At 36.6% G+C, this 24,691-nt stretch overlaps 2 protein-coding genes across 2 annotated transcripts; one reads left to right on the forward strand and one right to left on the reverse strand.

Annotated features, from left to right (window-relative positions):
* Window positions 1–295: 295 nt before the first annotated feature.
* LOC115435336 (E3 ubiquitin-protein ligase TRIM21-like) lies at window positions 296–5,448 on the reverse strand. The gene is made up of 2 exons (XM_030157663.1): window positions 5,358–5,448; window positions 296–2,001 (listed from the first exon to the last, which is right to left on the reverse strand). Exon 2 carries the CDS (start codon window positions 1,997–1,999, stop codon window positions 368–370), a length of 1,632 nt encoding a protein of 543 aa, XP_030013523.1. The 5' UTR covers window positions 2,000–2,001; window positions 5,358–5,448; the 3' UTR covers window positions 296–367.
* Window positions 5,449–6,771: 1,323 nt separating this feature from the next.
* creb3l4 (cAMP responsive element binding protein 3-like 4) lies at window positions 6,772–19,444 on the forward strand. The gene is made up of 10 exons (XM_030157849.1): window positions 6,772–6,946; window positions 8,318–8,482; window positions 10,668–10,929; window positions 11,737–11,861; window positions 12,524–12,613; window positions 12,732–12,838; window positions 14,644–14,712; window positions 15,643–15,727; window positions 16,516–16,609; window positions 17,016–19,444. The coding sequence occupies exons 2-10, from the start codon at window positions 8,321–8,323 to the stop codon at window positions 17,324–17,326; spliced, it is 1,305 nt and encodes a 434-aa protein (XP_030013709.1). The 5' UTR covers window positions 6,772–6,946; window positions 8,318–8,320; the 3' UTR covers window positions 17,327–19,444.
* The last annotated feature ends 5,247 nt before the right edge of the window (window positions 19,445–24,691 follow it).

The raw sequence follows: 24,691 nt of genomic DNA on the forward strand, positions 1-24,691 counted from the left end.
TAGAGCCGGTACCATGTAGTGGAAATGTGGCATAAGTTGTTTATATCTACAGAGGAGCAGGTCACCATGGACCAGAGTCAATATCCACTCAACAAAAAGGACCAGGATCAACTAAATACACAACAGCATTACAGAGGGACTTCCACATTTTTACATCCACCATGGAAGAGGTCGCTGCAATCTGCAACATCACCACTAGATATCACTAAGTATCAAACACTGAACCTTTAAATTCAGGTATAATTCAACAATGTAAGTACAATTGGTGAATACAACACATTGGAAAATTTAAATCCTCCTTTACAATGTTCCTATTATATATATTTAGTCTAATTAAAAAAGGAAACCTTTCCATTTAAAATTTTCTCTACTGTTTGACAGGAGTAATGATCAGAGGAGCAGAGTTTTTACCTCCATCATTCTTACGTGGACTGATGAATGGGAGGAGTTTCTCAGTAAAGCGGCAGCCCTTAAAGGTGTAGATTAGATCTGCAGTATCTACATCATAAAAGGAGACCAGACCCTCCTCATAATCCACAAACACTCCCACCTTCTGTGGCTGCGACTTCAGAGAGAGACTGGCAGTAGAGACAGAATAAGCTTTGTACTCATTTCTATTTCTCAGCCCAATGGTCCAGTTTTTATACTCAGGAGTCAAGTACAGTAGGTCTTTCCTGTTGATTGACTTTCTGGCCACTCCTACGAACCAGCCAGTCTTTCCTCTGACCTGAACCTCAAAGTAAAATTTACCTGAAGAGAAACTCTGCTTCCCTAAGACAGAGCGACTATGAGTAAATCTCTCTGGGTTGTTTGGAAGTTTCTTCTTGAAATCGCTGTGATGTACCTGTTTCTTATCATCAGACAGGATGAGCTCAGGGTGTGCTGTATCAGGATCTAGAGTCACGTCCACTGCATACTGCTGGACTCTCCTCAGCTTAACCGCCTTGAGCAACATCTTTGTTTCTTCACTGAATTTTACCTCCAGCTGAGACACAATTTTCCCCATAGCCTCTCCATACGATGGTGGACAGACGCTGACCTTTTCCCAGCTCTTCATGGCTGGAGCAGATTTAACAGATGAGAATCTCTGGACAAAGTGGAGGTGGTCTTCAGAGTGTGAGAGCTGCTCCACCTCAGTGCTTCTCTTCTTCAGCTCAGAGATTTCCTGTTCCAGCTCTTTGACGAAGTCTTCACCCTGTTTCTCTGTCCTTCTCTGCTTTTCTTCGATCTCCTCTTTCAGCTGGTTCAGACTTCTCTGAACAGACTCCATCACAGCAGTGAAGACCTGGACACCTTCTGCTGTGTCTCTGTCTGCAGCTTTCTTACTGAGGTCCAATGCATGTTTGATCTCTTGGATCTTCAGTTGTCTCTCCTGAATCTGCTGCTGAATTTCAGTGTCTGTCTTCTTTATCTCTTCCTTCTGCCCTTCATATTCATTGATCAGATGAACAATATCATGTCTCTTATGGTCTAAAACAGGACAGAGCATGCAGACACATGTCTGGTCGGTCTTACAGAACAGCTCCAGGGGTTTACTTTGTTTCACACACATCCTGTTTTCCAGGTTCTCCACAGCATCGATCAGCTGATGTCTTTTTAAAGGTGCTTTAGTCAGATGAGGCTTCAGGTGAGTGTCGCAGTAGGAGGTCAGACACACCAGGCAGGACTTCAGGGCCTTCAGTTTGGTTTCAGTGCAGACACCACAGGGAACTTCTCCTGGTTTGGCAGCTTGTTGTTCTGAGCTGCTGCTGTTTGTTTCTTGTCTGAACTGGGCGACCATCTCTGAGATAAAAATGTTGGTCTTTAACTGAGGTTTTAGGGAGAAAACTTCTTTACACATGGGGCAATGGCAAGGAGCATTAACCCTCCAGTGTTCAGTGATGCAGATTTTGCAGAAGTTGTGTCCACACGGTGTGCTGACTGGATCATTGAACACATCCAGACAGATGGAGCACAGAAACTGATCTTCAGACAGCAGACATGTGGCAGCAGCAGCCATATCTGTGTACTGAGAACAGAGGTCAAAGTGTAAACAGTAAAGCTGGAATCAGATCAGGAAACAACAGCAGACATTCCAGATGTTAAAATCTCATTTCAATATCAGCAACAGAACTTGACTCAGTCTCAATTTACTGTCTGTTTCAAATATATGGTTATGATTTAACATTTCATTTTTGGGCTTTGTTTGCCTTTAGCTGAAGTGGACACCCTGGTATTCTGCCTTTGACGAATGGATTGAGTTTTCATTTGTCTATACAATTAATTATTTGAGTGACACTGGCTATGCATGAATTCTTCCATATTTCCTTCATTGGGCTTCTTCACTGTGGTCAAGCCAGCCGTGATTCTCCTCTGCATGGTCAAACCAGCCGCTAGCGTTATTCTTGTGCACTACTCATTCAACAATTGCAATCTGCATGCACAGCTGCATGGAGCAAATGTGCCCTCCAGGCAACTAAAGTAAGGGCTCATTTATGCTTTACGTTAAAGACGCAGACGGATACGGATGGAGGGTTCTGTCCATCCTTTGTATATTACTCACATAATTCTGTCTGTTTTCCAGGAGCTTGCGGATGTGAACCCAGATGGAGAATATGGACCAGTACAACTGGGAACTGCGGAGGCAGTGTTGAGTTTTGAAGAGAATCATTTCCATGAAGAGATTTACTCTTCACAGAGCGACTGTATGAGTATGAGTGCTATGCACTTTTGGGGTAATCCTACAACAGATTCCCTTCCAAGCTACAAAAGTGTGTTTTTTCATCTGAAACAGGCTTTAAGACTAAATTCAATGAGTAATAAAATTATTTTTTTCCAACAAGTACCTCATGAATTTAGTATTTTTGGTATTAGCCCTTCATATACTATTAGCACATATACCATGAACTACTTTTACTGTGTACTTTTGAAGTAATCATACTCCAGATTCCATTCCAAGCTCCAAAAGTGTTAGTTTTTTTGGCTGAAATAGGCTTTAAGACTAAATTCAATGATGAATAAAATTATGATTTCCAATAAGTACCTCATGAATTTGGTATATTTGGTATTAGACCTTCATATACAATTAGCACAAATACTATGAACTACTTTTACTCTGTACTTTTGGAGTAATCATACTCCAGAATCCCTTCAAAGCTACAAAAGTGATTGTTTTTTCATCACAATCCCTTCCAAGCTACAAGTGTTTTTGTCTGAATTGATGTTTCTTTCTTTTTTTTTTTTTTTAAACTTCCAATTTACTAGGCAAAACACTTACGAGGGGCGTGGTTTGTTGTGACTGCCACCATTTGTTTTCTGTTTTGCTCATTTTATTTTTATGTGTGTAAATGTTTTGTTGTATATTTATAATAATGTACAGTTCAATTTTTAACTTAATATTTACACTGTTTGGTTGGATTTATGTCATGTTATATTTGTATTTGATATAAATAATTCTAACTAAACGACGCATGTATGTGTGTTAGTTTTTTGTGACATCAGAGCAACCATAGTCTTTTACCAATGAACCATGTTTTACAAATGACCAACAATCAAAACGTACAGTTTTTTTGTCGTAATTGTATAAGTAGTCTATGAAGTAAAACTTCCATAAATGCATACTTTTGATCTACTAATGGAAATGTATATTATCCCACATCAAAGTTAAAAAGCCTTATTTTCGGGTAAACTGGAAGTTTTATTGTCATTCCAGAGCATGTAACGCATAGACAGGTACAAAGTTCAGTACTCTAGTCCTGTTTTCCAAGAGTAATAATAGAAAATACAACAATAATAATAACAATTAGATAAAAATAAATAAAAGCCCTGAGTCACTGCATAATAAACATACTATAACAGTCAAAATTATATAGATATATAAGAGAAGGTAAAATATGGGTGAAGGGAGACACTTTGTCAGGTATCCTCAATTGCACAAGCGCAATGTTTACAGTGGCAGCATTACACAGGTAGCAGTACTTAAAAAAAGAAGCAGCATTACACACAGATATTGATTTGAAAAGTCTGTGTGAGCAGCACTTCAGTGGGACAATGGAGAGCTAGTGTTCAGCAGTCTCACATCTGAAATTCTCGTCTTTAGCCTGGTGGTTCTGGACTTGATGCTGTGCAGCCTCCTACCTAAGGGGAAGGGGGCAAAGTGTTCATTTGAAGTGTGGGTGGGGTCCTTCAGACTGCAGGAAGCCTTATTCTTGCACCCGCTGCTGTAGATGTCACTGATAGTGTGTAGGCTGCTGTCAGTGATCTTCCCTGCAGACACAACACACTGCAGTGCCCGTCTGTCTGCAGCGTAGCAGTGTCCGTAACATGCAGTGATGCAGGGAGTGAGGACACTCTCCACCACACACCTATGGAAGGATGGAAGGGCTGAGGTGCCAAGACCATCATGCTTCAGCATCCTCAGGAAGTAGGTGTTGGTGGGCCGCCTTTATTATGGTTGCTGTGTTACTTCAGGTAAGGTTATCAGCGAAGATCTTCTCTGGAAGGGATTCTGGAGTATGATTACTCCAAAAGTACAGAGTAAAAGTAGTTCATAGTATTTGTGCTAAGAGTATATGAAGGTCTAATACCAAATATACCACATTCATGAGGTACTTATTGGAAATCATAATTTTATTCATCATTGAATTTAGTCTTAAAGCCTATTTCAGCCAAAAAAAAAAAAAAGAAAACTAACACTTTTGTAGCTTGGAATGGAATCTGTTGTAGGATTACCCCAAAGGTACACAGTACTCATACTCATACAGTCGCTTTGTGAAAAGTATCTCTATTTATGGAAATGATTCTCTTCAAAACTCAACACTGCCTCCGCAATTCCCAGTTGGACTGTTAGATATTTTCCATCTGGGTTCACATCCCAAGATCCCAGAAAACGGACAGAATTACGTGAGTAATATACAAAGGATGGACAGAACCCTCCATCCGTATCCGTCTGCGTCTTTAACGTAGAGCATAAATGAACCTTTATTGTTGTTGTTCAGAGGGCACATTCACTCCATGCAGCTCATCTACTGTAACTGTACAATGAGTAGTGCACAAGAAAAACACTAGCTTCACTGTAAGGATTTCAAATCTATCACAAAAATGTGACATATCCAGTGTGAGTATGTGTGACCTGTAAATTCCAGTTGGTTTACTGTATGACTTAGATGACTCATAAATAATGTGGCCTGATCTTGAACCTGAACTTTTAAGGGGACGACCAGGTCAGATTTTATATTTGGTCAATTTCATGTGCGCCAAAGAATTATGAAAAAAACTAGTCTGTAAAAGAACCCTATCCAGTGACAGTCCAGTGAGATGTGTGTTAATATCAATAAACACAGTCGGTTACAGATCATTCATCATCATTCTTTACTCACCAGTGTTGAAAAGATCCTGTTGAGTTGTTGAGAAACTATATTATATCAAACTTTGCAGAGTTTCGTCTGGGCTGGACCCCCTCTGTGACTTCGACTAAATGTTTCAGTGTCATTTCAGGGATGAGACGTTCAAGGAATCTTGTATTTCCACAGTCCCTCCCTCTACAGTTCTCTTATCATATCCTCCTCAGGCCCAGCAATGCATTTTTGTCTTCTGTAGAGGATAAGAGTTTCACAGCTTCACTTAACCCATAAAGACCCAAACATCCACAGAAGACCAAAACCATCTGCTGATCTAACAGCAACATTATTCCATACAACCCACTTTCATCCACAGCTGTAGTGTTAGTGTCAGACTGGACCTCAGAGTGGGAAAACTACAACAAACCTGAGGTCCGGCGACTTGGTCTAAGTAATGTGGACTGCTGATTCCAACATCCATATTGGCAACACTACTGATGATGTGTCCCAAAATTTACATCCTTCCCATGTATGAGATACAGCTCCCATCCCCCTCTCAGCTTCAAGGCCAACCTCATGTGCATACCATCTATTGGCACAATGAACAGTTTAACATCATGTCCTGTGTTTCTTCATTCTGATTTACTCGTGAATGCACAATGAAAAAAGGCAAATAAATACCAGCTTTTTTGTCTATAAAATTAAGAACTGTAGGGAAGGTAGTTCTTATTTTGATAAATAAATAAGTAAATATTCAGATATTACATCAAAATTTATTTCCATATCAACGGTGAGGTCATGCTTCACCCAGTGATAAAAGTAGAAATGAAGGCCTGATTTTATTTTGAAAAATATCTTTTTTAATGGATGCAACATTGACTTAGTCATAGGACAAGAACTAATAGTCTGTATGACCTGAAAATCAGGGGAACTTATTGTAATATATCAACCTTATTTTATTTTATTTTATTTTATTTTGGTACTATTGAACCAGACGTTTACTTAAACATTAAACCCCACATTAAGTATTTATTGATTGGTTTCATTGTGATGTGTTGTGAATAGGGGATTAAACTGAAACTGAAGTTTTCCTTGTAATAAATAAATAAATTCCCATCATAAGTCAGAATCAGAATCTGCTTTATTGGTCAAGGTTGCGCACACAAACAAGGAATTTGATTCTGGCTTAACCATAGCCCTGTTATAGAATAAATATATGTAGAAACATATAGAGTAAAGATTTTTTATGAAAACTGTACAGCGGTGAGACCGAACAGTAAGCTGACACAGAAAGGAAACAGATGGTGAATAAAATTCCCAGAACCTTTGCCCTTAGTTTAATGTGTGCATTACCGCTGCACGCCACATAACATTTTGGCGCTAATGCTCCCAAAAGTTGTTTACAACCGCTGTTAAACTCAGAAGAAGAAGAAGAAGAAGAAGGAGCCAGTAGTGGAGGAGTAGAAGAAGAGGAGGAGGAAGCGGACCTGTTGAGTGTTTGTTATTTTGGTCTGAACGTGGGGAAAGTGCACTGAAATCACCGTGTTTTTGCGTTCATCTGCCACCGTGTGATGACGGAGCGGAGCCTGTGAGCCTCCAGAAGCAGCGACAGACCGGGACCTGCAGTGGTAAGTGCCGGCATGACACCCGGACTGTGTGGATCCTGTTGATCCGGATGGACCAGGATCAGGCCTGCAGACCTCAGACCTGACACACACACCTCAACTAACAACAACAACACACTATTAAACCACTACCAGCTGATAGAACGAGCTTAAACAGGGAGTTTTGAAAAGTAAAGAAGTGAAATCTATTAAAGTTTTAGTATAAGGGTGTATATTTAAGAGGAAAGAATATGGGTAGAAATACTGAAATATGCTGACAACAAATCCATCCATCTTTGTTATAACCTTTTTTATCTGTGAAATTTTTAACAGTGTCAACAAAATGTCACAAAATCATGTTATTAATTTAGTTTTCTTCACTTAGCAATCAAAAATGTTGAGATTTGGTTTTCTATTAAATACAGTGAAGAAAAATAGATACTTCGTGGTCTTTTTCTCTGTTTTTGCTGCTATAACATGAATTCTGGTAATAATAAACAGCTTGTGGTTAAATCTCATCAGCTCTGGTTGCTGACTGGTATCATCTAAAAATGTCAAAAACTCCACAGTTGTTTTTATTTTGCTTTATTTCAGCAGAACAGTCCATCCAAAGTTTATGTTTAACAACTGATTAATCATTTCATCTCTAAAATGTCAGAAGGATTAGACTTTTTAATTGTTTTTTTTTTTTTTTTTTTTTTTTTATTAAATCAATAATTAATTAATCACAGAGATTCTTTCCTCTGAAAAATGACAAATAATTGCAGCCATGACCCGCTCAGTTCTCCTGTTTTTGTTATAAAACTGTAAAATAAGTGTCCAAGCAATGCATCTTTTCAACTGAACAGTATTTATTCACTGTCTATACTTATAAATGACATGTAAAGCTTGATTTCTTAAAAAAGAGATTTTGTTTTACTGAAAGGGGAACACGTTTGGCAGCTTATCAGGTTTCTATTCAGTCTGACTGGTCTTGCATGTGTAGCAGGATATCCTCCTCCTCCTCCTCCTCTGTGTTGTGCCACATGGGTTTGGTCTGTGCTGTGTTTACTTTCTCTCATTACGCGTACTTTATGGCTGTAATTGAGCAAACAATATACTAGGGGGTGTTTTTTCTTGCATTGTTTTAGCAACATAGTGTAGAATGTGACTTGAAGTGGAAAGATGGCAAAGTACACTAAAACTGTATTCCTGAAGTTATGTAGTTAAAATCTATAATTAGAATATGATGTATGAATTAATTTCTCTTAATAAAATTGTATAAGATTTTATAAATGTAGACTCCAAAGCTTTGCTAAACACAGGGAAGAAGGAAGAGATGTTCCAAGAAAAAACAATGAAAAGTATGCAATAGAGAATAAATGTATGGGTACTGATGGATGTGTGTTTTTTCAGGTGATGGATAGAGAAAGTGGCTCTCTGTTTCTCAGCGCTGACGCTAATACTGACGTTGATGTGGCGGCTGACAGCTGGCATTTCGACCATCCGTTCCCCTGTTCTGAACTTATCCTCAGCGGTTCAGACAAACCCCTTCATGACTGGACAATGGACCCTGATGCTGTGAGTGTCCCATAGAGGACAGGATAGTGTGGTAGTAATCAAGGTCATTCTTGGTCTTGCCCATTTTTTGAAGGTGTTGGTGTCACCTCACACTATCGATTTACACACTGCCTTTTTTCAGTCACAGACAAAAACTGATGAAGACAACTGCAAGCAAATCACTGCTGATACAGATGAACTTTATTTAGCCCCAGGAGGAAATTCAGTTTCACTCAGTAACGTTAAACTCTATGACTAAACTCACTAAAGTGCCTTTGCATGGTTCTTCTTACCATCACTGAAAAAATGCATTGAAACTTTTCTAAGTCAGTTGTACACCAAATGAGTTTTAGTGTTTTAGTTACAAGAAGATTTAAATATTGAATCCAAATGTCATCAGTTAAATCCCTTGTGCAAGATGCTGACTTAATCCTAAATTTAACAACAAAATCTGGTTTGTGTGTTCTGTCTGTAGAGAAGTGATGTTTGTGCTGCAGATGATAAATGTGATGTTTTGCTTTTCCTCTGTGGTGAAATCATTACTGTAGTTTTAGCACCCCCTACAGACATGAATCTTGGTCATTTAAAGTGACACTAAACATGTTTTAGAGCTGTAAATGGAATGGTAGGACTCACTTTTAATGAAACACATCAGTGCTGAACAGTGACTTGTACAAATCTTGGTGTTTGTATGTGAAAACAGCTCAATTCTCAACCTATTTATGATGCTGAGTTGTATTTCTAGTAATGTTTTAGTACGAGTCTACATCATTAAATTTGTACCAAAAAATCAATCTTACTGCCTCTAATCAGATATGATCATATCACCTGTCCTTCAGTCAGATTCTACTAAAGCAACGGTCAGTCATTTTCTGACAGATTAAACTGAACCTCTCATATTGTTGTGTTCAGAAACACTGCACTCAGTGGAAGGCAGCGAGTGTGCATCATAAAAATGCTGCATCAGTTGTTTAATTTCATCTCATAGTAGAAACTTCAGTTCCCTTTTGGCTTTTTTTTATTAGATAGTTAAACCAGTACAAAAACTCAAACTAAGTCTGTCAGAGCCTCATTTAGTTCTGCATAAATGTCTGTCACACAGATCAACCTGAACTACTCCTGTCCCTCAACCTGAACTACTCCTGTCCCACATCTGTACCTGCACATTCAGACACTGATAACCCTCATCTCAGCTCCTTTTTGATTTTGTATCCATTTTCAGAATAATGTAGTGGGTAGAGTTAGACTCAGACCAGGGGAAACGTCTCCAGTATGTTTGTTTGACTGTTCAGATAAATATGACACAAACGTAAGCGTTTTATTCACTAAATCTTCAAATCTAATGATCTAAATTCTTACTGTTATGTAGAGATCAAGATTAAACTCACTGAAATTCCAAAAACAAAAAGACTCAGAAGACAAACATAAGTCATAGGGAATCTATTCATTCATTTTCTGAACCCGCTTTATCCTCACTAGGGTCAAGGGGGTCGCTGGAGCCTATCCCGGCTACTTACAGGCGAAGGCAGGGTACACCCTGGACATGTTGCCAGTTCATCACAGGGCTGACATATAGAGACGAACAATCACTCTCACATTCACACCTATGGGCAATTTAGATTAACCGATTAACCTATCAGTGCATGTCTTTGGATGGTGGGGAGAGGCTGGAGTACCCGCAGAGACACAGACACAGGGAGAACATGCAAACTCCACCCAGAAAGGTCCCACCCCCATCAACTGGTGTTGGAATCAAACCCAGGACCTTCTTGCTGTGTGGCACGAGCTAACCACTGCACCACTGTGTGGCCCATAGGGAATCTAGTTCGGTTTAATAATTATTGACAATGACAGATTCACAGTATTGGTGAGTATTTTAGTCTGTGACTAAAAACTCATCATCAAGTATTCAGTTGCTGTCACAGATGAAAGAAGAACCCAGAAAATATTCACATTTAAGGAGCTGGAATCAGAGAATTTTGAAATTTATGCATTGCTGACTCCTCTATGAGAATTATTTTAAGAAGCTGAATTTAATGTAACCAACTAATTGTTTATCTAAACCATTGGTGATGGAGTCATTAGTTGACAACTAGTCAGTTAGCCTTTGTGGCTCTTACTGCCTTTTGTCACAATGTGACGGTGTAATATCATCACCTGCATGAATTCATTGTTTGATAATCCAGAATCTGACTCTGACCCTCAGACGCTGAATGACAGTGAGTCTGAGGATGTCCTCCACGGTGTCAACCCAAATGAGGTGTTTCCCAGTGGCCCGCCAGCCGACCCCTCATCTGAGAGTGACAGTGGCATTTCAGAGGATCCTGTCATCTCTGAGAACACAGCTACCATGACGACCATCCAATCGGTTGCCCCAGCAACAGTGTACCAGGTGGTCTACGACATTGGTGGGGTGGAAAATGAAACTGGACAACAACAGAACGTGGAAGTCATCTCCATCGAGCTGGGTGAGAGTGGACACAGTGAGGATCTGTGGAATTCAGACTTTCTGACTAAAGACATAAGATCTCAATCTCTGAGTCACAGCCTCAGGGGTTTTAGACGGAAGACCAGAGCCTGATCCATTTGAATACAGATCTAGAGAAGTGGCTCAGTATCCTGAATTTTAAAAAAAAAAATTATTTAGTGTAAACTGCTGGTTTCATTACAGTCAAACAGCCTCTGTGGTGATTGTGGCTGCAACAAGGGGCTTTTTTTCACTGTCAATTCATCTGTAGAATATTTTATCAGTTATTTATTTGTTTGTTTGGTCTATGAAATGTCAGAAAATGGTTAAAAAGTGCTCCCAAAAACTTAAAATACTGTCCTCGAATTTATTGTTTGATCCACAACCCAAATATATTCAGTCACTGAAGGAGGAAGGAGGAAAGAAACCAGAAAATATTGACACTTAAGAAGATAGAAGATAAAAAGAGACTTTACCTTTTGTTTCTTTAAAAAAAATTACTCCAACCACTTATTGATTGATGGTTAATTTAGAAACCGACTAATCATTGCAGCTTGGGTGATGATTTTTAACATCTTATCTATGAATGCAAAAATGATCTCCCATCATGACTATGAAATCCACTCTTCTGAACCACAAGACTAACTGTAATAAACATTGGAAGAAGGTTTGGCACAGTCAGAGGCCTTTTACATTTGGTCTGTGACACATAATTAAACTTTAAGCTAATTAGCCGCAGGTTTAACAATGGTTCAGTCTGACCTCTGCAGCTTCGAAAAACTGTGATGTCATTTCCTGTCCTGTGCAGATGAGTGGAGCTCCCAGGTGTTGTTTTCAGACTCGTGCATCGTCAACGAGCTTCCTGTCGCTCCATCTCCTCATCTTGACGGCAGCTTGACCCCTCCGGACCCTCCAAGTCCTGATGGAGACCTGGTGAGACTTCCTGGGTCCTCAACTGCTGTTTTGTTAGAGACAATTATGGCAGTTTAGACTTTTTAGTGAACCACATAATTTTTTTTCTCTTCTGATTTCCAAAATGGCTCCTCATGTACGTTTAGAACTTTGGCCAAATTTATCTTAATTGACCAGCTAACCAGTGTAATCAAATTAAAGCTTGTCAGTTTAAAAAAAATGTAGCATTGCAATTAAAACATTAATGTAAAAACACCAAAAAAGACCAATTGATACCAAATTTTCAGATTATTGGTAGTGTATTGTATTGTTTTTACCTGATATGTGATCAGATACATGAATTTACTTCTTAATAATCTCTCCAGTTCCAAGTTGAAATAGACAGTTAAGGTAAAGAGTGTTTTATGTTTGAATTTTAAACAAATATTTACCACTCTCAGCCATCAGCCCTATTGTACAGATATGCATTTCATTTACAGTAAATGTTCACTCTGTCCATCTAGTCCTTATGCATTAATGTGTGTGACACCTTTTAATGCTTCTGTGACAACCACATCATATAAAATTGATCATAAACGATGCAAAACACAAACCAACTAAAACAGATTAAGCTATTGTTTTCTATTAATTAAGCAAAATCAGAAATCAGACCTGGAGGACTGACTCTTCTTCTACTATTGCAGCTTTTTCCAGATCTGCAGCTGACGGAGGAGGAGCAGAAGCTGCTGAATCAGGAAGGCATCTCTCTGCCCAGTAACCTTCCTCTCACTAAGGTCAGACCACTAGGGCTCCTGCTGCCTTCAAGGACACCCGAGAATCCAGAAAATATCGACTGTTTCAGTCCAGTGATGAACCAGCTGCCTCTACACAAACCCTGTGCTCTGCTTTTAGGCCGAGGAACGAATCCTGAAGAAAGTTCGGAGAAAAATCCGAAACAAACAGTCGGCTCAGGACAGCCGGAGGAGGAGGAAGGAGTACATCGACGGGCTGGAGAGTAGGTAGGAGGACTGTTGAATCTATTATTCTGGAATTTCACACCATCAAAATAAAGTAGAAGAGTTTATGGTAGAATGTGTTCCAAGGATGGAAACTGATCTGGACCTGACGTCACCTGTACGCTTTCCATTGTGTAATGTTATTGTTTATCCAGTGTACAATGTTGGTTTGTTGTTGTTACTTTGTTTTTTTATTGCTAATTGTTATTATTTACTTACTTACTTTTTGTAGTCATTAATATTGCTATTCCTGTAATCATTGCTGTGTTTCTGACAGTACATTCTGCAGTTGAATCTCTTCAAACTGACTTACAAACTGCTCTCAATAATCACAAACTGGTTCTTAATGCATGTAAAACCAAACTTATTCTTTTCATTAAATCAAAAAATATCACTTACAATAATCAAACTACCTCCGCTAGTAATGGTACAACTATTGAAAGAGTCTCTGAATATAAATATCTTGGAATTTGGATCAATGACAAAATTACTTTCAAACATCATGTGTCTAATCTGGTAACCAAACATAAGACAAAAAATACTCTTTTTACAGAAACAAATCATCCTTTCCTCTTCATTGCAGGAAGAAACTTAATCAGGCAACTTTTATGTCATTTTTAGATTGTGGAGACATTTTATACAGGCATGCATCAGCTACAGCTCCACATCCACTTCACACCGTTTATCATTCAGCCCTGAGATTTATTACAGACGACAGCTCCAACACTCACCACTGTGGCCTGATTTCTACAGCTGAATGACCCTGTCTATCTAACAGGCGTGGATTTTATTTGTTTTTAAAGCCCTCACTGGTTTTTATTATCTCATACTAATTCTTTAGTATCTTTTAATGCAAGTCTCGATCATAGATGCTCAAAGGACTGGCTCACACTGCAGGTTCCTTTAGTGCGTACTGAATTTGGAAAGTCCAGTTTTTCTTACTGTGCACCTGCAACCTGGAACATTCTGTAAAACCATCTGAAACTTACTACACTTTTATCATTAGGACAATTTAAGTCTGTAATTTCATCCTATTTTACCTCCAGCTGCTCGTGTGTTTAATTAGACTTTTCTGTTTTTAATTCATCTTTGTCACTTTTACTTTTTGGTATTTTTGATATGTTCAATGTATGTTTCAAATGTTTTGTGTTTTGTCTCGGCTATACTGTAAATGAGGCTGCTTCCTCAATATATCTCCGAGTTTAAATATAGGTAATGAATGAATGAATTGTTGTTATTGATATTACTGATATCGTTATTATGACTATTATTACTAATTACTTGTAATTACTATAATTATTACTATTACTTGTATTTTTATTTATTTATTTATTTATTTATATTGTTGTTGTTATTATTACTATTATTTATTGTGTGCAATTACCTGTTTTTAGTAGTAGTTTTTTTTATTAATTGTTATTGTTGTTATTATTTTTCTTTACCTTTTTTAATCATCTAATTCCTCTCATATCTGTACATATGGTGCTGTTCTGCTACTGGAATTGCCATTTCCTAAATTTTTCCACGATCAGTAAAGTTCTATATAATCAGACCAATCACAGCCCTCCATCCCTTCATATATTTCATGCAGTCCTCTTATGTGGTTTAAGAGGACACAAAACCTTTGGGGGTTTAAGAAAATCATAACCCAAGAATCCATCAGAAGTGTCTGTACTGCTCAGCCTGTAGCTGCAGTTGTTGAAGTTTAGCACTAGAAAACAGACAAATGTAAAATTGACAAATTCACTCTTTCACTGAGACGTTAAAGGTGACAAAGATAGAACTGACTGTCTGTTTGTGTGTTTCAGGGCAGCAGCCTGCTCAGCACAGAACAAGGAGCTGCAGAGGACTGTGGAACAGCTGGAGAAACACAACATGTATAAACGCTTTGATACTCATCAGACGTACTGTACTTTCTGTGATGTAGGATTCATGCAGGGAGTTATTGTGTCATCTTACATTTTTATAAAACTCTGAACTCATCCTTCTGCATCCATGAGTGCAAAGTACCAACCAGGCTCATCTTATTTATTTTTTTATCTTTAATGATAGATTACAGATGTAGTGGCATTTATTGATTCATCGTAGCAGCTGCTGTGAGACATTTACAGATTGTTATGGACACCTTACTGAAGTCAGATTAATGTCATTTTGCTCATATCCTTGAATAATTTCAGGGCCTAGTTTTACAAAACAGGTACTATATACTATAACTCTAAGTACTCACACATGCAGCAGCTTAAAAAGAAGTAGGAAGGGAAAAAAAATCATATTACTTCCTTCTTCCTTTATAATTATCAAACATAAATACAATCATCTTTGCCCCTTTTCTTTATTCAACTGTTTCTTGTAAATATTTCCTCTAATGCAAATATCACTTTAGTGTAAGTTTATAACATCTCAGTCTTGTCTATATTCATTTTTTTTCATTTAATGATAGTTTAGTAACATCAATTTTATTGTGCTATATGTTTGAATACTGATACTTCTTTTTATAATATAAGATAAATTCATTTTCTTATCTTCATCATTTCATTGTAATAAACTAATTTTCAGCTATTGTTTTTTTGCTTGGCATGTGACTAATAACTTTAAATTTCAACAGATCAAAAATTCTAGTGGTTTGTTCTATTACATCCACCTTCATCTTTTTCTTCCTTCTTCTATTCTGTAAAACATGCAGGATGTTTAGTTTTAGTCATTTACAGTACATGTTGCCATCTATGTGGGCATTTGGCCTAAAACTTCTGGTTCAGATATTTAATACAGTGAGTAAACAGATAACAGATGTTCCCGTCCATGTTTAGGTCTCTTCTGGCTCAGCTGCGACAGCTTCAGTCACTGATCAAACAGACGGTCAGTAAAGGAGCCCAGACCAGCACCTGTTTACTGGTACGACACTGGACATCACTCCAGTCATGTTTTCATCCAAATGTGCCACAAATTTTAACCATATTTTCAGAAAATCTGCTAAAGGAAATGTCTCCATCTACTACTCTTATATAAATATTTACAGCTAGTTTCAAAATGCTTCAATTTGATTTAGCTTTTCAGAAAAATAACGCACAACCTGAGCTGTTGATTGAGAAGGGGATAGAAGTGAGAGGTATTTAGTGAAAAGCCTGGTTTCTCTGAACTGTGCCTCTGGTCTAGATCATGTGATGAGGTTTCAAAGTCTTCCACAGTTTGTCACTAGTGGGGTTTCATTAGTTAGTTTTGTTCCCATCTAATATGTCATTTGTTCATTTTAATAATTCACTAAAGGTTACAGTCTCCCCTTCACATCCACACATGAACACACAGTTACTCTCAAAATGTGTTTCCTTTGACTAGGCAGTATTTAAAGGTTTTGGGGGTATTTCCTGAATTTTCAGTGTTTCAGATCAGGTTATTGAATGCACAACTGTCTGTTTAATATCAGGACTTATTGATGTTTCCTGTGGAGTTTGAGTTAGTTTTGTTTTTTTTACTTGCAACCAATCATCTGATCAAAAGGCTCTTCTTATCAGCTACTGTTTGGTTGATATGGTATCAGGGGCAGCTCTAATGTGCAAAAATTACAGATAACATGTATTTTTGAGATATTCACTCTGTTGAAAATGTACTTCACTATAAGCATTTTCTTTGGGCTGATGACCATTGATGATTTTAAGTGTATCTTATCTTCTCTTTTACCTCAGATCATCATCGTGTCTCTGGGTTTGATCATCATGCCGAGTTTCAGTCCATTCAGACGCAGCTCATCTGCAGACGATGACTACAGACCCATAGGAGGTCAGTCTGGTCCTCCATATCGTTTCCCCTTTAAAAGGTTTTAATAGATGAATATGATTGTCTTTTTTTATTTTGTCACTTTTGATGACAATTGTCTTGATAATCTTTGATCATAATATTTGTGCCAAGTAGTTTGAGTTCAGGTTAGTAGTATCATAGTTAGTATTATAAGTTGGATCAATGTGAAACTTGAAACATGAAAATTTACTGTATGTTCTGATAATATAAGTAATGATAAATGAAAGGTAGACCAGCCATTGAACTTGTATTCTTTTTTTGGTTTTATTTTAGTTAATAAACCTTTATTTACACATAGGTATTCCATTACTTTCTATTAATAATAATTTTGCTTCACTGTTTTATAGGTGACGTTTTGTAGAAATAATTCTTTTTTTGTCTTTCCCAGTTATTTCCAGAAACATTCTGACTGACCCCGCCTCCTCCCAGCCCGCTGTCGATGAGTCCGACACTCTGGCCGTCCAGTCCGACTCGCCACCTCCGAACTCTGACCTTAGCCAATCAGGACCTCCGGGCTCTGCCATCCTACAAGACACAGTAGAAAACCCTGAAAGCACAGTGCAGGAGGGGAGCCAATCAGATAACAGCTCAGCTCCGGTTACCGGGCAAACTGAGCAGCAGCTGGCTCTGGGTCTGAGGTCGAGGAGCGGGAAGGAAGGCCATGATTCAACCAAACCAGCACACGCTGATGAAATGTAGAGGAAACGGAGCAACTCACCCATGTTCAGACTCCACCATGGGGCTTCAGGTCTGGTGCCTTGCTCAAAGGACTCAGTAGTGTTCACTGAAGTCGACTCTGTTACAGGATGAGCTGTACGGCATTGAGGTGGGCCGAGGTTGAACGCTTCAGCTGAAAATCAGCAGATGAAACGAGGAAGTTTAACGCTGTTTTTAACCTGTAGTCGGTTCATTTTGAATCAGTCGATCAGTCTGTCATCTGCTGTTTTCTCCGTTTGGTTTGACTTCATTTCTAATTCAGGCTACTTCCAAAACAAATATGTTTAACTTTTGCTATGTTTGCACCTAGCATCCACATTACTCCAGTGTTTTAAGATTCATTAAACACAGACTTTGAGAATGCTGCTGACCAGGGCTGGGTATTGTTTAAGTCTTAGGGCTGGGCGATAGGGCAACAAATGTCAATTTTTGCAATATGTTATCATAAAATAACAATAATTGTCACATTATTATTATTGCCTAAACTTTAAGACTTATTTTTGTCCTGAGTCAAAGTTTGGGGAAAAAAAATTGATAAAATTAAATAAAATTTGTTTATTTTATTTAAAGAAATTGAATGCATTTAGAGTTCTTTACTGCAGAATACTGCATAAAAGACCATTATTTGTATTTTTAAGATATTATTTACAGTGATAATTATGTGAAAATGTTTGATCAACATTGAAATCTATGCAAAGGAACTTAAAATAGATAGCAAAACACTGAAACCTGTGTAAATAAAACAAACCCAAAGTAAAATGTAATAGACACTACAAATTTTTCATCTTCATATGAAAGTATATTATTGTAATTATTGATGTTCTGTCACTCAGCCCTAAAACTAGAATGATGCCTCTTGTTTGGTGTCAGTTCCTAAATGATACCAGTTTTCCATTTTAAATTAAACAAAAGTCACTTTACACATTAATGTATGAAACTTTACTTTTATTTATCAGAATGTCTCCATTTTTATACAACAAAACAGTTTCATAACGTAAAAAATAAACCTTTTTTATTCTGACATTTTTCCTCTGGAAACAGCTTTTCAACATTAAAGACAATATAAAGTTGCATAATAATTTAATATTAATAAACATATGTAAAAGCTGTACCTGCTCCAGCACTGATACTGCTTAGATTTACTTGAAATTCTGTATCAAATGACAACACATTTGCAGCTTTGAAAATGATTCCACTGTGACAAAGTAGGAAAAAGTCAACATGCTAATGTTAAGACCTCAGGGTTTTATTCTGTATAAAAATCTGGCAGAAGACAAATTAAATGTTTGTTTATTGAAGAAACTAACTATTAATGATGGCAACCCCCCCCCCCCCCCTTTGGCAAAGGTCAAATAACAGAACTTGATGCTGAAAACCTGTATAAATATAATTAATAGTCAACAAAATCAAAATGTTGTGTTGAATTGATTCTGAAAATCACAGGCAGAATGAGAATCATTTCCAAAGCTGTAAAGAGTTCGGTTGGTGCCATGAAGGTGTTGAAGTTCAGACTGAAATAAACACAATCAAACTTAAGTGTGTTCCCAAAAGGCGAGAACCTCTCCTCGTCTTTGTGCTGCTGACGCTGTTCATCCAGATCAGATCATAAATATAAAATACTACTGTTCGTTCTCTGTCAAACATGGCTTTTTGCAGCTTTTGCCGAACCTGCTATAAATGATCACATCTAAATGTTTATGATTGAACAGTTAACTCTACATTAGTGAAATAAACCAGAGTGAGAAGAGTTAAAAGGGTCTCTGACGCAACAGTTGAACGTTTAAGGCCTTGTTTATTAGCACGTAGAGCACCTCTGCCAAAATGGATCATGTGTTCATCATGTGTTTCAACAAGATTCTGCTTTGACTTTTTGTAAATATTGATCTTTGTTTTTTTCTCTGGATTTATGACTGTTTTAAACATATGTTACAAAGTCCCTGTGGGTTAAATTAATTTATTGTTTTTCATTAACAACGTGGGAAATGCGGCTGAAAATACAGCTTTAATTAGAATCTACCAGCTCTGTGTCTGACAGATTTGTGTCATTCATTACAGGCTATATTTTCATATTTACTCCAGTAAAAGGGAACAATCAATGGACTCGGTGATTATTTTAATTGTTAAAGTTTTGTGTGTTAAAGAGCACACATCTCACAATATGAAGTGATGGAGAGAAAAATATGGAATGAATATAAAAGGGACTTAAGAGGTGTTCACATTGTGCCCAAATGTTTGCACATGCTGCTTCTGTCTTTATATTTTTATGGTAATAAAATAAAAACTTTGATGGATCTTTTTTATGTGTTTAATGAGATGTCAAAATGCATATTTTATCATTTATTCCTGGTTGTTAAAACTTTAAGCATGACTACACATACGGTACTTTACCAAATAAAAAAATGTAGACAACCAAAAAAATATGATTCGCTACATATAGGACAGAAAAGACTAAAATATTTTAAGTCAGAAGTGCCTGCATAATCTGTTTTGTATTTTATTTTGTATATTTCATCTTCTTTTGTCTTACATTGCTTTTGTGTTGTTTCGTGTTTTATAAAATTTCTGATTTGTGCATTTTATGTTGTTTTCAGATTCAATTTGTTTTTATTTACCAAACATGCTATAAACTATAAAATAATATTTAGAGAAGAAACCCAACAAAAACCTCAAAGAACAACTCCAGGATGACATTGGGGGGGGGGGGGACATCCTATACCTCTTGTCTGTAAGACATTTTGTTTTGTCTGGTTTCATACATAAAGCTAGGAATCATCAGCATAACAGTGTAAACTTATGTCATGTTCCTTTATCGACTCATGACAGTATACATTGAGTAAAAAGAAATGGTCTAAGTACCAAGCCCCGTGGAACGCCATAATTAACATTAGCTTAGATGAATGACTGATACATTAACATGTATAAATTGGGATTTGTCTGAAAAGTATGACATGAAGTGCAGTTCTTTTAATTCCAGTAGCATGTGTAAACTCTGATAAAACATTTGAATCAGTCATATGAAATGCAGCCTTCAGGTCAAATTAGTAGGAGAACAGAAGTGGCTTTCACCAGAGCTATTTCAGTGCTATGGTTTTATCTCAAATCTGACTGAAACTCAAACAGATCATTCATGCGGCAGTAAGGTAAGGGATTAACAATAGCCTTTAATAGTTCAGATTTTAAAAATAAAGGGCAGGTTAGAATTGGGTCTATGGTTATTTATAGTTCATTAGAACACCTGGGTTGGAAGTAGACGTAACAGGTTTAATGACAGAAACTTAAACAGCCTGTGGCACATAGTCTGTTAATAAGAGTGTTTATTTCATTTTCTTCTTTTTGCAGCTTTTATGTCAGTTTCATCGTGTCGTATTGTTTGGATAGTTTTTGTCTCGTGTCTTTTGAAATGTTTTCATCTCGTTGCACCTTTTATGTTTCATTCTGTGTTTTAGATTTTATCAGTTAGCATCATTTTCATCTTGCATCATTATTATCTTGCTTCTTCGGTGTTGCTTTCATCCTACTGGGTCTTTTCATTTGTTTATGTTTTGTTATTATGTAATTTTTGAGTTGTTTTGTAATTTACATCCATTTTTTCATCATGCAATGTCATCACTTCAGGAATTGGGTATAAGCTGTTCTATTTTTGCACAATGTTAGAACAGTGTTTGTTTTCTTCTGCATTATATAGTTTTATCACAATAATCTACAATTCACTGATGTTTGTTTCTTGTACATTCATTTGCTTTAAATGTAGTGATTCAGTGTTTCAGTCTTTTTTTTCTTTTGTGCAGTTGTTTATATGGAGCTTGAGTTGTGTATTCAGAGCTGCCTATATGTGTTGATTGTTTGTATTTAATGTCACATGACCAGTGTCACATGACAGTTTGATAAGTTTAGTACACGGACACACTGACCTGGATTTTGTTTTGAACATGTATTAAGATGAAACACATCAGCTCATCCATGACCTAACAGTCTGTTCTGATCTCGCTCTCTCTTTTTTTTTTTTTTTTTAAATTGATTTAATATTTACTGAAATGTGAACTATCTAAAAGGATATTCTAGTTCTGGTCTAATGTACCTTGTTTTCTTGAACGTTTTCTTCTCTGGTCCTAAACCCTAAGTACAAAGGGGGTTGTGTTCTGCATACACTGCACAGTTCACTTAACTTCTCCACATGACAATTGTGTCCTAGTACATATTCTGGCCTTTTTAAAAAGTTTTTTATTGCGCGTCTTCAGGATAAGACTGTTTACAATCTCACATGACGGTCACACCATCAGCATGTAGTACTTTTCAATTTAATGCATCAGCACTAAAAGAGAAAAAATAAGCACGTGAATGACATGATTCATGAGTTATTCCAACAGACTTTGACCTTTGGCCTCTGAAACCTCTTAAAACAGAAGGGCAGGTTCACTTTAAGCTTCACTTTCTCATAAAAGATAAAGATTTCCGACATCATCACATACATTAAAACGCTGTTTCAGTGGGTTTTAGATGCAAATGTGTTTCACGTGAGTTAAGATTTCTGCTGTTTTTACACCGTGTGATAAAAAGGATATGTTTTATGATGGTTTTGTCGTGTGTTTGCTTTGTTGTAGTCGCCTGTAAACAGCCCCTGAAGTCTCAACATTATCAGAGTCCTCAGGCTGCAGATTTTTGACCTTTCACCTCTTAAATGACCTCAACTGGTATGCGATGGAAAGTGAGGATTGTTCCTGGATCTGTGCTCAACTGCAGGATCAGCTGCTCCTCCTCTTAAATAAAAATCAGAATCACTTTTAGAGACGGACAGGAAACACTCTGTTAAAGTAAAAGCATGAGGAGTTTGTAAAGGGCAATTACACAAAACTACAGTTTATGTTAAACAGTGAGAATAAGGAAATAAAAAAAAATATTATACCTTTAGATATTATTTTAGCATTTTGGATAATAAAGAAGCGAAAAATTTTCATTAATTGATGATAAAATAAAACCACAGTCTTACTGTTGAGACATTTAATTCTGCACCAACAGAAATTGAACTGTAAGTTATTTGTCAAGGTAAAATGTATCTTTAATATATCTGTTCTTTGTCCATTAATATAACATTTAATCTGATTAGTTTTGAGACTCAGAAACATATTTAACCTCCTGAGAACCAGGAAATATCAGCAAAGTAAAAGCTTTTTTTGTTTTTTTATCAAATAAGTACCTGTATTGGAAACATCATGACGCAACAGTTTTTTCAGATGCAGTTTTAAAAATTCTTATGGAATGTCCTTTGTGGTGGACAGTTTTCTTTTCTTTTTTTTGTATAAAGTTCTTTTATTTTTTTTGTATAAAGTGTCCACAAAACCCATAGCTGGGTCTTAGGAGGTGAAAGACGTCTTGTTGGGTTTTGTTATTTGTTAGTGATTTTGAGGTCAGAAAGATGATAAAAGCAGTAAGATCTGAAATGATGAAAATGTCAGAGGCAAGAAAATGGGAATGATATAAAGGACACAAGATGAGAAACTAAAAAATGCAAACAAATGAAAATGATGCAAATGATGAATACAGGCAAAAACAACTTGAATGACATAAAGACACAAGATGGTAACACAAAAGATGCAACAAGATGAAACTTTAAAAGGCATAATAAGACAAAAATAATGTAAATGGAGCAACAAGATAACAATGGCACACAAGACACAAGAAGAAAAGTAACACAAACTGCAAAATGATGCAAAAGACAAAACAGATGAAAGTAATGCAAAAGATGTAACAAGATCAACAAGAAGAAAATGACAGAAAAGATGCAACAAAATGAAAACATTAAAGACGTAACAAGATGCAAACTGTTTAATAAATGCAACCAGGCAAAATAAGACTAGATTAGATAGACAGACAGACAGACTGACTTTCTTACTTTCTTTGTTTCTTTTTTTAATTGATCCCAAAACTGGAAAATTGACCAAGGGAGCAACAACACAAAAATGGTGGAAAAGACACAACAACATAAAAATAACACAAAAGACTGAGGAGGATGAGAACAATGCACACAGCTGAAACAAGACAAAAATGAGGCAAAAGATGCAACGAGAAAGAAATGATACAACTATTCTAAAATGACGCACCAGATAAATCAAGACGGCAAAGATGCAAAAGACGTAACAAGACAAAAATTCTGTAAAATATGACAAAAACTACACAAAAGAAACAAGTTGAAGATGACAGAAAAGATGCAAAAATGATGTAGAAGTGTGCACCAGATGAACTGACAGTAAATGGAGACTGGATCATGATGTTTCAAGTTCTGTTGCGTACACTGAAAACTGATTTGCACAATGGCAGCACTATTCCTTGTGTCACCCAAAATCTAATTCTGTTAATCTATGTCATTATTACTCTAGACTCTCTCAATAGAATCGATAATATGTCCAAGTACACTTCAATATGCAACCAGACAACATATGTAGATTCAGAAAGAGTGTTGAGCAGCACTTCATTACAAAAACTGTGGAAAACTGAGGTTAAATTGCAACGATAAGGTCAAGGTCAGGGTCAAATTTATTTTTATGGCACATTTACATCAACCAACGATGCCCAAAGTGCTTTACAGCCATATTAAACATGCCAGTGCAGAAATTAAGAACAACACTTAATCAGTAAAAACAAATAAAAACAGGCAAATGAAAATAAATAAAAACAGATAAAACAGATAAAATGTCCCGGTCAGCTTGTGTTAAATGCCAGTGTCAAACAAATGAGTTTTTCAGGAAGATTTAAAAATATTAATAGACCGGGCTTTTCTGATATATGTTACATTGTCATTTGCCTTTTTACATTAACCTCCTTAGACCCAGTAAGTAAAAGTTTTGGCATTTTTACGTTAAATAATCATCTTGATTGGAAACAGTTTTTGCAGATTTATTCATTTATTTATTTATTTATTTATTTATTTATTTATTTATTTATTTATGTCCACTACAGTGGACAAAAATGCGTTGTTGTGTCTCAGAAGGTTAATATTTCACTACAGGAAAGAATCAATATTTCTATTTTTTTTTTTTTTTTTTTTTTTTTATCTCGGGGTCAAATGAGTGGCCATTTTTGTTAAAAAAAAAAAAGTTGTAAGAAATGCTTAGAACTGTGTTAAAATCATGCTAATACATTTGTGCACAGACTACTGATATTATTTGACAGTGGAAGCTATATTTTCAGAAATACCGGATTTTGAATAGCACGTGTATGTGAAAACTTTTGCTGGTGGACAGACGTGACATTACCCATGATGATCTGGTCAGTACCAGTACTTTATTAGTAATAAACTTATATACTTACTATTGCTAATTATCGTCTTATTCATAAATGTTAGTATTGTGG

The sequence above is a fragment of the Sphaeramia orbicularis genome, chromosome 16, assembly GCF_902148855.1.
Source record: "Sphaeramia orbicularis chromosome 16, fSphaOr1.1, whole genome shotgun sequence".
Classification (NCBI taxonomy): Eukaryota; Metazoa; Chordata; class Actinopteri; order Kurtiformes; family Apogonidae; genus Sphaeramia; species Sphaeramia orbicularis.